Below are 14,401 nucleotides of genomic sequence, written 5' to 3' on the forward strand. Positions count from 1 at the left end.
GCCACCAGCCACTATCATTCCAATCAGCCAGATCTGTTCAGGAGAAGAGCCCAGACGAGGGAGCGAATCTAGAGGAAATGGCGCCAAGAAGTAAGGCGGAGAACCCTTTACCTCAGGAAGCCATCACACCGAAGAAGGAGTTGAAAACTTTGCCTGAAAATTTAAAGTATGCATACCTGGAGGAAGGAGAAACTTGTCCAGTGATAATTAACAGCCGCTTGACTGAAGACCAAGAGAGTGCGCTGCTGGAAGTAATAAGGAGGAACAAGAAGGCCATAGGGTGGACACTTTCTGACCTAGTTGGAATTAGCCCTGATCTTTGCATGCACCACATCAGACTAGAGGAAGGGGCAAAGGCTCGGCGTGATCCACAAAGGAAACTGAATCCAAACATGAGGGAGGAAGTGCTCAAGGAAGTTCTGAAACTACTGTCCCTTGGAATCATATACTCTATTCCAGATAGCGAGTGGGTCAGTCCGGTTCACATGGTACCGAAGAAATCTGGAATACAAGTGGTGAAGAATGACAAGAATGAGTTGGTGCCTACTCGACTGGTCACTGGATGGAGGATGTGCATCGACTATAGGAAACTAAATGAAGCCACCAAAAAGGATCATTTTCCTTTACCATTCATTGACCAGATGCTAGAGAGGCTGGCTGGCAAACAGTATTTCTGTTTCCTCGACGGATATAGCGGTTATTTCCAGATTTTCGTGAACCCAGAGGACCAGGAAAAGACCACATTTACATGCCCTTTTGGAACTTATGCCTACCGAAGGATGCCATTTGGTCTATGTAATGCACCAGGGACATTCCAACGTTGTATGATGAGTATTTTCTCGGATCTACTAGAGGTGTGCATCGAGATATTCATGGATGATTTCACTGTATATGGAGGCTCATTTGACACTTGTTTAGCCAGCCTTGACCTAGTGCTGCAAAGATGTCAAGAGAAACATCTAGTTCTGAATTTTGAAAAATGTCACTTCATGGTAACTGAGGGGATTGTTTTAGGTCATGTGGTCTCTGAAAGAGGAATACAAGTGGACAAGGCAAAGGTGGAAGTGATTGCAAAGCTACCTTACCCTACAAATCAAAAGGAAGTTAGAGGATTCCTCGGTCACGCAGGGTTTTATCGAAGGTTTATCAAGGACTTTGCAAAAATTGCGCAACCACTCACTCATTTGCTGCACAACGATGTGGAGTTCGAGTTTGATGAGGGATGCAAGAGGGCATTTCAATTGCTCAAGGAGAGACTAGTGTCCGCACCAATTATCAGGGCACCGGACTGGAATCACCCTTTTGAGATAATGTGCGACGCGAGCGATTTCGCTGTGGGAGCCGTCCTAGGGCAGAAGATAGATGGGAAAAACTACGTAATTTTCTATGCGTCCAAGACACTAAATCAAGCTCAGAAGAATTACGATACTACGGAGAAGGAAATGTTGGCTGTCGTCTACTCGTTCGAAAAATTCCGCCCTTATCTTCTTGGGTCAAAGGAGTTTGATTGGGAAGTAAGAGACAAAAGAGGAACAGAGAATCGAGTGGCTGACCACTTGAGTAGAATTCATCAAGGAGATACGGACGAGGCTATTCCCGATGTTTTTCCCGAAGAGCATTTGTACTATATGGACGAACCACCTAGACCGATAAGCTGGGAATCTGTCTTAGTTTTAACCGGTCCAGGAGAATCTGATCGAGGAAAGCGCGTACGTAACGCAGAACCATGGTACGCAGACCTGGCAAATTACTTGGTCACGGGAGAGGTGCCAAGTTCAGAGGAAGCCTCCCGGGCCCAGAAGATGAAGCTTAAAAGCGAAGCCAAATATTACTTCTGGGATGATCCTTATCTTTGGAAGATGTGTGCAGATCAGATAATTCGACGTTGCATTCCTGAATGGGAACAAAGAGATGTACTCCATCATTGTCACTCCTTGGCGTGTGGAGGGCATTTCGGACCAAGGAGAACCGCAAGGAAAGTTCTAGACAGTGGATTCTACTGGCCTACATTGAACAAGGATGCCTTTGAATACTGTCAATGCTGCGAAAGGTGTCAACAGACAGGGGGAATCTCGAGACGAGATGAGATGCCCCAAGTGCCCATAGTGATCTGCGAAATTTTCGATGTTTGGGGGATGGATTTTATGGGCCCATTTCCGTCGTCGTACGGAAATGCTTACATATTGGTCGCTGTAGACTACGTTTCCAAATGGATAGAGGCGAAGGCTACGCCCACTTGTGAGTCTAAAGAGGTGGCCAAGTTTCTGAAGTCAAACATTTTCAGCAGATATGGAGTTCCTAGAGCGATTATCTCAGATCAAGGAACACACTTCTGCAACCGCACTATAGAAGCGCTCATGAGGAAATACGGCGTGCATCATAGATTGTCTACACCATATCACCCCCAATCGAATGGGCAAGCTGAAGTCTCTAATAGGGAGATAAAGAGTATTTTGGAAAAATCAGTTAACACCACAAGGAAGGATTGGAGTAAACGCCTTGACGATGCTTTGTGGGCGTATAGAACTGCTTACAAGACACCAATCGGGATGTCACCTTATAGGTTGGTGTTTGGGAAAATGTGTCACTTACCCGTGGAAGTGGAGCACAAGGCATACTGGGCCATTAAGGAAATGAATATGAAGTCTGTGGCATGTGAAGAAGAAAGGAAGCTGCAATTACAGGAGCTGGAGGAACTACGGCTAGAGGCATTCGATTCAGCAATGTGGTACAAGGAAAGAACGAAGCTCTGGCATGACAAGAACCTCCGGGTCAAGGAACTTCAGGTGGGGCAGAAAGTACTTCTATTTCAGTCCAGACTCAAGCTAATGCCAGGGAAGTTGAAGTCAAAGTGGGTAGGTCCATATACCATCGTTGGCCTCCGCGCACACGGAGCAGTGGAAATCCAGGGAAGTGCTCCTAACTCGGTCCCTTTTCTTGTTAATGGCCATCGATTGAAAGTCTATAGGGATAATTCTGAGCTATGCGTAGTGGAGGAAATACCACTACGTGCGCTCTCAGTTATCACTTAGCCAGACAAAGGAATATTCTCGATGAACTCCTGGGTCAAGGGAAATGTTATGTTTTTACACGCTGACCCAGGGGATTCGAGAATATTCAAAGGTAATTGTACATAGTTTAATTGCTTTAGAAGACAAAGAAAATCCAAACAAAATAAAAATTCAAAAATTTCCAAAAATATTTTCGAAGACCCAAACTCAAAGGGGATTTATGTCTCGTACTTTAACCTTGACCCAGGAGTCTGGGGTCTTCATATTTTTTTTAGGTCGCGGTCAAGGGAATCAATTAGAGGAAGAGAGCATGAAGGAGCAGTTGAGGAGGGAAGTTATAATTTGAAATTCAAAATGCCGACAATTATGGAGAAGTACGGTCGCTGATGTCATGCCTGCAACCGTCTCTCTCTTCTGTGTAAAAGATGCGAACCGACCTTCTCTCTCCACATAATAATTTCACAACTTGCTCCTCCCTCTCTCTACTGTCATTCTCTCTCTAAGCTTACAAACCCTAACCAAATCCACCGAGGACGAAAATGCTAATGAGGAAACCAGGACTCGATCAAGCTGCAGAAGGAAAGGAAGAGCTGGAGCAACCAGCGAAGAAGAAAGTGAAAACAAACCGCCCCAGTGTTCCACCACCGTCTGGCTCTCGCGGGAGCCAGCCCCAGAAATGAGCAATTTCCCCAGACCAAGTAAATTTTAGTTTTTGTGTTTCTTTTTCTGTGTTTTATTTCCATGCGTTGCTGTGTTTTATGCTATCTTCTCCCACTTAGCCCAATGCTTGGTCTAAGTGTGAGAAGTTCTATGTTTTCTGTTGGTTTATTCTTCTCCCACTTAGCCCGTTGCTCGGTCTAAGTGTGAGAAGTGAAATTGTTGTTTAATTCTGCATTGAATTCTCTGTTTTCCCCCCTTCACGACGATGGCTTGAGGACAAGCTTGAGTGAAGTGGGAGGGGGAGAGGAATCAATGCAGTGTTATTATGCTTTGAGGAGTCGTAGGTCTAGGGGTGTGTCGCATGAACTAGTGGATATAATACGGCAGATTCCCTTAGGGAGAGCAATTGAAAATAGGAGGTATTCCAACTTAGAAGCCTGATTCTTTAGTAAGCCGAACCAATCTGAATGAAGCGAGAACGATAGTAAATGCCTTTACTTGCTCAGTTGTGAAGCCCTACTCTAGAGGTGAGTTATAAGCCTGTGATAACACTTAGAGCTAACATATGTCAAAAGTCTGCCACTGAATGCTGAAGGAAAAGAGAAGAAAAAAAAAAAAATATAAATAAAAAAGGGGGAAAGGAGAAAATATATAATCATAAAATCTGGAGGTATAAGCTGGACGAAGTCCAGAGGAGGAAATAAAAAGAGAGAAAAAAATCAAGGAGGTATAAGCTGGACGAAGTCCAGGAAATCAAGGAGGTATAAGCTGGACGAAGTCCAGGAAATCAAGGAGGTATAAGCTGGACGAAGTCCAGAAAGAAAAAAAAAAAAAGAAAAAAAGGGGGATAGTGACGGAGGATAGAAGGAGGAATTCTCATAACCCGAGGTTTCAGTGGTTTGGCAATAACTTAAGAGAGAATCGGTCCTAACATCCCTGGTAAGGAATGAGCGATCGAGTGAATCTAACAATTGGGGAAGTAAAAGGCTATCTTGACGAGCTGACAGATTGGCTAGGTAGAGGGGAGAAAAGGGCCTATTTGGAGGAGTGCAGCCTGTTGGATTGATCTTAATCTTGTGGGGACGGTTGCCTAAAAGTTGAAACCAGTTCATGCATATGTGTTTATGTGTTTTCATCTTATGTGATTATGTATTCTTTGTTTTAGTGTCTAAGTGTAGTAGTTTTGTCTAGAGTCTGTAGAGTCGGTCGAGGGGATAACCATGCCTGAAATTCGCCTTATTCTTCTTTTCTTCTTGTCTTTATACTTGAGGACAAGTATGGTTTAAGTGTGAGCAGTTTGATAAGGCTAATTTCATGCATTGGTTATATAGTGAAAAACATCACATTTCTGCTGGATCTAACAAGTTTTGTTAAGCCAGGTGTGTGTGTAGCGCTAGATCCAGGAGATGCTGGAGGAGTAGATCTAGCGAGGAGCAGGAACGGAATCAAGAGGAAAAGCTAGAGGAAGGAAGCCAAAAGCTGAGGGCAATCAAGTCAATCAATACCTCGCTGGGCCCCACCTCGAAGCTTATAAATAAAGGAGTGCGCAACAAGAATGGCAGATCGGTTACACTCCACACACAGTCACGCTCTTAGCACACACACTAGGGATATGGGAAATTTGGGGTGGTTTTCGTTTTCGTGAATTACGTATCAGTGCATCACCGTCCCTTGAGGGCGAAGAAACAATTGTTCTTTTAAAATTTCTGTTTGGTACTCAGTTCAGTCTCGAACTTCACGTTTGGAAGTCGAGCTTGTTGTTTTGTTGCTGAATCAGTTTATCCGTTCTGTTTACATTTGATTTGCTTTGATGAAGTTAGATTTCGTGTTGATTATTATGATGCTTGCTATTTCGGAGTGTTTATTTGAGATGCTATCTTGAATTTGTTGCTGAATATCTTAATAGATTTGAGAATCATGGCTATGGAGTTGTGTTTGGTTGGTTTGTTGTTCTGATGCTTGGATCCGGAGTGGATTTAGCATCCGAAGTGTGGATCTGAACAGGGGAGGTGAAATTTGTGCATGAGATTATGGGGATTTTGTTCTGCTTGGTTTGCTTCGTCTAGTAGTGTGATTTCCGTCGTTGTTTCGTTTACCGTTAAAATTATGTTTCCAATCTACATCTGAGTTTGTTTTTCTCGATCTCTGCATTTATTTGTGTTTGTTGAAGAAGATGAAGTCATTTTCAGTTGATGCTTTAGTTAGTTAGGCTGCAGATTCGATTCTGTCCGTACTTACCTTTTTCAGAGTTTGGTCCCCACTTGATTTAATCTCCTTGGTCTAGATATGTTCGTAGAAGTCCCAGATCTAGTAGTTGATTTGACTTAGTTCTTATGCAAAATTCATTTTCGCCTAGATCTAGCAGTTAGCATAGCGTACTTTATTTCCAAATTCACTTAGTTAAATTCCTCAACCCAAAATATGCGTGGCAGCAGCCAACCCAAAAATAGTTTCCAAATCTCTATGCATGTACTATACGAGTCCATCTCTGTGGGATCGATCCCTACTTCCCTGTGCTAGTTTAGTATCTGTGGTTGAGGGTTTTGAAGGTTTGCTTGCGTACCAACGACCAGACTTCCAGTCTTGTGAGTCTCTAGACCTTGTGATCTAGTTGATTTACTGGATCTAGGAAGTGTGTAATTAGAAATTGATAGGATACAGCAAGCAGAAAATCAACTCTTCAACATCAAACAGACAAACACTGAGAAAGAGATCAAAGCAAAAACACTATGAATGCCATTATAATCCACAATATTATCACAAAATCCCTCTAGAATCCATAATGAAGAGCACACCAAATATGAAAATTGATTTTTTATCCTTTGCAGAAATCATATTTTAATTTTCAGCAGAAATTTTAAATCTCTGCAGAGACAGTATAGAATTTACTTAATTAGCATCCGTGTTTATATCCTTGAGAACTCACATTATGTGGAGCAGCAGAGAGATATGAGAGGCCAAGTTCTCCAAGGAAGAGATCTTTGTCGTCTCCAACTACTGTTCTAGCACAAGCAATGGCAACCCTCTCAGCAACAGCCCCAACTGCACCTCTATGCATTCCACCATATGCATTCTATGCGTCCAACCAGAATAGTTCAGTCAAGTGGGACAAAATCACAAAAATTAACTCAAAACAATCCACATTCATGAAAAGAAAACAAGCTAGAATGATGAATTTCAAGAAATTAGCTTACAGATAACCAACAAATTACTTACAGAAGCCAGGCTGCCTAATTTATTAGCTGAGAATTCCATATTACATGAGCTGGGCGATGATCATTTCTAAATTCTAAGTAACCATATCTAGCCCATAGTAGCTCTTAACTAGTCAATCACAATCGTGTTAAATACTAGCAACCATCTCGTTTAGCAGATGCGTTAATTACCCAGCCCTTTACTGATGAGGTTAGAAAAACTAATTTATCAGCAAAAATGATGGTAAAATTTACAAGATCAAGTAAATTCATTCCCTCTCCAAAAGCATAAGAGGAAAACTAAAACCTAATATTCACCTAACATTTCATCCGAATTACTAGTTTTTCCCCAATTTCCCAATTAACCTAGAATTTGGAGACCCGCAGAGATAAAGATACAGAAAATCCGAGAATCGATCAATAAACTATACCAATAGAGTATGTTCATTGCACGGAGGATTTGACACAAACTTAGCATCAAAATCAGAAAAAAATTCATGCAGAAGATGGCATCAATCAGCAGCAATAGCAAGTTTTGATTGCAGAAAGGTTCACCAGTGAAGATTCACTTATGTTTAACCAAAATGCATAACTCATGCATGAACTAGCTAGATCTGCAAAAATGAAGTACGCATGCAGCTCATTATCCATAAACAAACACATAAACACAATAAAACAACAAATCAACAACACAAATCTCCAAATTCAACCAAATCGCAGCAAGTAGCAGTACAGAATAAACGAAATCCGATGCGGTTTCTACTAGTTTCTCAGTGATGCAAAATCATTCAAATTGAACCTCTAGTCAATGCCAACGCAACAACCAACGCAGATTGATAGCCACAAACAGCGAGAAGACAGCGTAAATCCAACTGAAGCGAGGGGGAGAGAGAGAGTACCAAATAATTACAAAGAGTGATGAGTCAATTGAAGCTACATTACAACAAGCTCGTGAATAAAATTGAACTCTATGCTTCAACATCGAAACTCTATGCTTTGAAAGGAATCGACCAAATAATTATAGTTTCACACACGGAATCGACCAAATTCACAAAAACCACAGCAATAATTACAGTTTAACATGGAATCGACCAAATTCACTAACCTGCAGGTGTGAGAATGGAAGATGTGTGCGAGCGGTGAGGGAGAGCGGCGAGAGCGGCGAGATCGGTGAGAGAGAGCGGCGAGATCGGTGAGATCAGTGAGAGAGAGCGGCGTCGGCGAGACCGGCGAGATCGGTGAGAGAGAGCGGCGAGATCACTGTAAGTGTGAAGTGTTTTGGTTTAGTAGCCCTAATTAATAAATGAGGATCACCATCTCATCTGCTAATTAAGCAATAATTTAGTCAAACAATAATTTAGTCAATAATTATCACATAATTTAGTCAATCATAATTTTAGTCAATAATTATTACCACATTTGGTTATAAATGAATTAATTATGACTAACGAGTTTGTAAATAACACTTAAGTCATTCTACACTTAAATTATTGTTTACCGTTTCATCAATGTCTTCATTTTCTTCCTCATCCTCATCTTCTTCGTCTCCGTCATCTTCATCTTCATCTTCATATTCTTCTTCATCTTCTTCTTCATCTTCTTCTTGATCATTGTCGGCAATTTCTCTCAAAATTGAAATCATTGCACCACTGGGATCACATCGTGGAGGGTCTATGAGTTGAACATCATCAGAAATTTCATGAACTTCTACTTCATCTTGTTGAAAAGCAGCATCTTCATTTTTCTCTTTTGTGGTGGCATAACTAGCATAAAATTTCTTTGCTCGAACTTTGAATACTGCCCGCCAGTTCGCCTTGTCTCTTTTCTTGCTCGGAAAAGGTACAAAATAAACTTGTGATGCTTGTTTGGCTAAGACGAAGGGATCGTATTTTGGGTACTCCTTCTGAATATCCACTTCGACAATTTTGTACTTTGGATGAACAATTGTACCACCGCGTGGAGCTGGAGCCGGATTATACCATACACAATTGAACAATACAACTTTCTTTATTGGTAATGCCCGATATTCCACTTCCACAATTTCTTTCAAAATGCCGTAGAAGTCATCCTCATCATAGCTGTAATTCGACCCTCTGATGCATACCCCACTATTGACTGTAGATTTACTCTTTCCATAGGAATCTGTGTGAAATTTATATCCATTGACAAAACAAACATTGTAACTTGTAACCTCAGTTAATGGTCCTTGCGACAGATAGTATAGATGACTATCACGAGGCAAGTTATTACGGCCCTGTTTGCCAAACACAATTAGTGAATAAGTATATTTTTCGACAAATAATGTACAAAGAAAAAATATAGAAAACTTACATATTCTTTGAACCATGATGCATAATGATCCTCTAATTGTTGCTCTATCTGAGGAGGTGTTATTCCCGGATGCCACCCACGCAATTGTGCAATGAACATACTGTTTTATAAAAAAAACAATTGTTAAATAACATTTAGTTAGTTAAATAAATGAGTATTGAGGAAATCAAACTTACAGCTCGAATTCCTTTGCTTCCTGAGTATTAACTAATATGTAAGTTTGTGCCGCTTTGTATTCCACTTCTGACAAGAATCGTGTTCGTCCATTCCCAACACATCTCGTATCATATGTGAAAATTGGAAGCATATCTTTGGGGTGGATAGAACCTCCGCCATCATCATTACGAGGAACATCTCTACCTCGGCAACGGACATGTGACTCGAAGTAATAAGTGCAGAAATGTGATGCTTCCTCAGTCAAATAGGCATTACATATAGATGCTTCAACTGTAGCTTTGTTCTTGACATTTAACTTCAACTTGCGCATGTACCGCTCAAATGGATACATCCATCGAAAATGCACCGGACCTGCGATTAACGCCTCATATGGTAAGTGGATTGGAAGATGCTCCATGGAGTCAAAGAAAGACGGGGGAAATATCATCTCAAGCTTGCACAAAGTAACTGCAATCGACTCATTATACTTTGTCATATCAATTTCCCTTATCACCGTAGCCGTAAGATCTCTGAAGAAATTGCTCAACTCGGTCAAAGGTTCCCATACTCTGTGTGGAAGTAACTCACGGAGTCCGATTGGTAATAATCGTTGCATAAACACATGACAGTCGTGGTTTTTCATGCCGAACAACTTATGTTTCTTCATATCAATGCACCTTGATAGATTGGAAACATAACCATCCGGAAATTTCAAACTGTGTAGCCACTTGAGCAATAATTCCATACTTTCTTTGTCAAGCGTGTAATCAGCCTTATGATATTTTCCGCCACGTGGCCAAAGCTCGGGTCGTATACCAAGCAATTCCAAATCCCTTCTTGCATTAGCATTGTCTTTTGTCTTGCCTTCTACATTCATAATGGTATTGAAAATATTATCAAAAATATTCTTCTCTATGTGCATGACATCCAAATTGTGGCGAATCACATTTGTTTTCCAATACGGAAGATCCCAAAATATGCTTCGTTTATTCCACCCAAAAATCTTGCTCAACTCAGAGTTTATTTCCGCATCTTCATCAAATACTCTCTTGAATTCAAATTGTTCCAGATGATCAAGTATTTGTTCTCCATTTAAGAATGGAGGAGGACCAGAATGCTCGGTTATGTTCTTTCTAAAGTTCTTTCTGTCTCTGCGGAATCGATGATTTCTGTTGAGAAACCTCCTGTGGCAATCAAACCAAGTGGTTTTCCGTCCATGCTTCAAGGAGAAAGCTTGCGAGTCCTCCATACAATATGGACACGCACGGTGTCCAGATGTGCTCCACCCTGACAACATTGAATACGCAGGGAAGTCACTGATAGTCCACATCAACGCTGCGCGTAGCTGAAAGTTCTGTTTTCTTGATATATCATATGCAGGGATTCCTTCTGTCCATAAATCGTTGAGCTCTGCGATCAGGGGTTGTAGAAACACATCAATATTCTGCTTGGGATTCTTCGGACCGGGCACAATCACTGTGAGAAACATGTATGGATCTTTCATGCACATCAATGGAGGCAAGTTGTATGGAGTTAAAATCACTGGCCATAATGAGTACTGCGAACCGGTCTGACCAAATGGTTGAAATCCATCAGTACTAAGTGCTAACCTGACATTTCTTGATTCAGAAGCAAAGAAAGGATGTATCTTGTCGAAGGTTTTCCAGGCTACAGAATCTGCCGGATGAGACATCTCTCCTGGAGTCTGGATGTGCTCTGCATGCCATCGCATGGATTGAGCGGTAATTTCGGATGCATACAAACGCCTCAACCTTGGGCCTAAAGGGAAATAGTACATCCGTTTGAGTGGACTTGTGCCATTACCCTTAAATCTGGCCTGACCACAAACTTTGCATTCAGTTCGGTTCTCGTCTTCCCTCCAGTAGATCATGCACCCTCTCTTGCAACAATCTATCTTGAGAACCGACATATCTAAGGTCTGCATTTGTTTCTTGCACTTATAAAAGCTACTAGGCATACGATTTGGTTTCGGCAAGCGTTCCTCCATAAATTGGCACAATTCATCAATAGCTCGCTGAGACATTCGATGTTCAGACTTCATAGTCATCAGTCGAGCATTTGTTGACAACTCAGAATAATCACAACCCGCCCACAAATCAGCCTGAGACGCTTCTAATAAATTATAGAACTGCTGCGACTCGTTAGTGGGTGATTCCGGCATGTAAGCAGGCAGGACATATTGTTCGGAATGTTGCGCCTGGAAATGATGAGGCTCGTGACTGGCTGTCTGTCCCCACGCATTGTATACCATATGCTGGTATGGATCCGATGATGGATCGAAATGCATAGATTCAGCCGGTGTTGAACTGGACGACGCTTCTACATCGCAATGAAATCTCCAATCATAGTAATCTGGGGTAAACCCCCTTCTCACAAGGTGCTCTTTCACCGTATCAGGAGAAAAAAATTTGTTATTATCACATTTTGCACATGAACATCTAATTTTTGAACCATCCATTTTAGAGGGAAATGACACAGCAAAATTTATAAACGCATCTAACCCATCGATAAAATCACAATTGAATTCTCCGGTGGGATACTTTCGCTCATACATCCACTCTCGTCCAAGAATTTTATCCATTTCACTATCCTGTAGTATGAAATCAAAACAAATAAAATGATACTTTCAATAAATTAACAAAGAGTTTAAAAAATATTAGCAAATAAAAATTATAATATTGATCATCAAAATATTACTTGAACAAAAATATTATTTCAAATTATTAAAATTCTCAAGTTTCTTGTCTAGAGAAGTTTGATATAGAATAGTTAGCTAATCTATCATTTTCATGGGTAAGTCCACTATATATTAGTCACTAAATTCAAAAATAAATTAAAGTAACCTATCCATTTTACTATCCCTATAGCATAAAATTAATATAAATTAAAACAGATATAATAATATTCTAATTATTTAACATGAAGTTAGAGAGAATAACTAAAAAATATAAATTATACCTTTAGATAAAAGATAACGAGGCGAGGTGGCAACGGGCAAAGAGACAACTTTGGTTTGAAGAAATAACAAGGTAACATTGAAACAATGTAGGAAAAGATTGAAGAAATCGAGTTGGAGAGAAAATGGAAGAAGTTAAATGATAGGAGTTAGATCCAGATCTGTGTGGAAATAATATCCTAATTCCGAGCACCTTGCAAGTGCTAGAAAATATTCCGAGCACAATCAATTTGTGCTAGGAATGTTTCGAGCACAGTCATTGTGCTAGGAATGTTCCGAGCACAGTGATAGTGCTAGGCATTTTTTGCCGAGCACGGTCATTATGCTAGCAATTCTACGAGCATAGTCATTGTGCTAGAAAATTTTTCCGAGCACAGTCATTGTGCTAGGAATTTGTCCGAGCAAAGTTAATTTGTGCTCGTAAGTTGCAATAGTCATTCCTAGTACGTTGACCATGCTCGAAATGTGGTCGCAGGGTGCATAATTTCTTCAACATTCCGAGCACTATCAGAAAATGCTCGGAAAATGCTAGGTAAATTCCGAGCACATATTGGTGCTCGAAAATAAGTGCTAGGTAAATGCGCGCTTTTTTGTAGTGATTGTGCAATATATTCAAAGTTCAAACTCCAAGACCAAGCAATACGGTTGTTGTGGAGAGCCCTCTAGGCTGGAAAGAGCTTGGGAACTTTGGTTTTGTAGAGCCATTATTCAATAATTTCAGTTCACTGTATCGTTTCAGCGGTTAGTTTTTGGTTCAAACAATGCTAACCCATTCTCATAGCTTATTAACTAAAAGGTGGAAAGTCAAAAGCATATACCAATATTTTAACTAATCAAGTTAACATTCGAATTGTGAAGCGTGGAAAATGACACAAACAGGTGGAAAGTCAAAAGTCATGATGTGGATGGAAGTTATGTGAGAATTTTGAAATTTTAGATAGTCAAAACTGTGTGACAGCATGAAGGAGGTATAAGAGCATCTCCAATAGCGGCTAGTCGATTCGCGTCGCTATCCGGTCGGCTAGCTGAACTATTGAAATCGGTTAGCGCGTTTCCGGCGAGAGAATAGGCGAGCGCACGCCAATTTGTGGGCGCTGGTCGCCATTGTGGCGTGCCGATCCGCGAGCGATCGGCCAGCGGTATTTTTTATTTTTATTTCTTTGAAATTTTTTGAAAAACTATATATACGCGATTTTAGTTTCATTTTCATTTGCACCACTTGTTTTAACGAGTTTTCTCTCTCTAAATTTCTGTATAAGAGCAACATCGAGCGATGGACAACAACAACGAGTCCAGTGGCTGTTTTTTAATTTAATTGCGTAAAATGTAGTTGTTTTTGAATTATTTTTAGGGTTTTTGGCTTTTTAAACCAAAACCTTTTCCCGAATTCCGATTTTTTCCATGAACTATGAGATTTGTTTTTAAAACCACGAACTTTCATTTCGTTAGAATTTTCCCCCGGCGGGTCAACGCCGAAACCCGGGTTGTCTACATGTCAATTTTAATCCTATTTGTCACTAAATTGATTACTTGGATCCTATTTGGCACAATAATACATACAGTCACAATTATTAAATAACAAAGGACAACTTTTGAATAAACAAAACACAACTTTAACATATTGAATTATGCTATTCGGGTCGGAAATGTGCTATTCGGGTCGGGTTGGAAAAATCCTAACGAAATGAAAGTTCGTGGTTTTAAAAACAAATCTCAGAGTTCATGGGAAAAACCGAAATTCGGGAAAAGTTTTTGGTTTAAAAAGCTAAAAACCCTTATTTTTATTGCGGCTAGCCTATTTGAGTAAAATAATGATGTGACATGTGAATTTTTAGTGCTGATGACGTGGTAGGGAGAGAAAGTGGCTAGCCTGTGGCTGACCTATTGCGATTGCGGATGCTCTAACACTATCAACCCTGGTAATATTTGCCTTTCGGATTCTTTCTTAACCACTCTCTCATTAAATCTTCCTACTAGTGTAAAGAGGCTGAGAATGTGGATCAAAGCAAAGTAAATGGGCCTCGCACCAACACTTAAAAAAACTTGTAATATCTTTTAAGAACACATTGAGA

At 40.5% G+C, this 14,401-nt stretch overlaps 2 protein-coding genes across 2 annotated transcripts; both read right to left on the reverse strand.

Moving 5' to 3' along the window:
- Window positions 1–6,357: 6,357 nt before the first annotated feature.
- On the reverse strand, window positions 6,358–9,295 carry LOC125220563 (uncharacterized). Its single transcript, XM_089066704.1, has 4 exons — window positions 9,197–9,295; window positions 8,550–9,119; window positions 6,598–6,744; window positions 6,358–6,372 (listed from the first exon to the last, which is right to left on the reverse strand). The coding sequence occupies exons 1-4, from the start codon at window positions 9,293–9,295 to the stop codon at window positions 6,358–6,360; spliced, it is 831 nt and encodes a 276-aa protein (XP_088922830.1).
- Window positions 9,296–9,368: 73 nt separating this feature from the next.
- LOC148931081 (uncharacterized) lies at window positions 9,369–11,831 on the reverse strand. Its single transcript, XM_089066705.1, has one exon. It carries the CDS (start codon window positions 11,829–11,831, stop codon window positions 9,369–9,371), a length of 2,463 nt encoding a protein of 820 aa, XP_088922831.1.
- Between the last annotated feature and the right edge of the window lie 2,570 nt (window positions 11,832–14,401).

This window comes from Salvia hispanica, chromosome 3 (assembly GCF_029641045.1).
Source record: "Salvia hispanica isolate PSC_SH4W2 chromosome 3, Shi_PSC_v1, whole genome shotgun sequence".
In the NCBI taxonomy this organism is placed as follows: Eukaryota; Viridiplantae; Streptophyta; class Magnoliopsida; order Lamiales; family Lamiaceae; genus Salvia; species Salvia hispanica.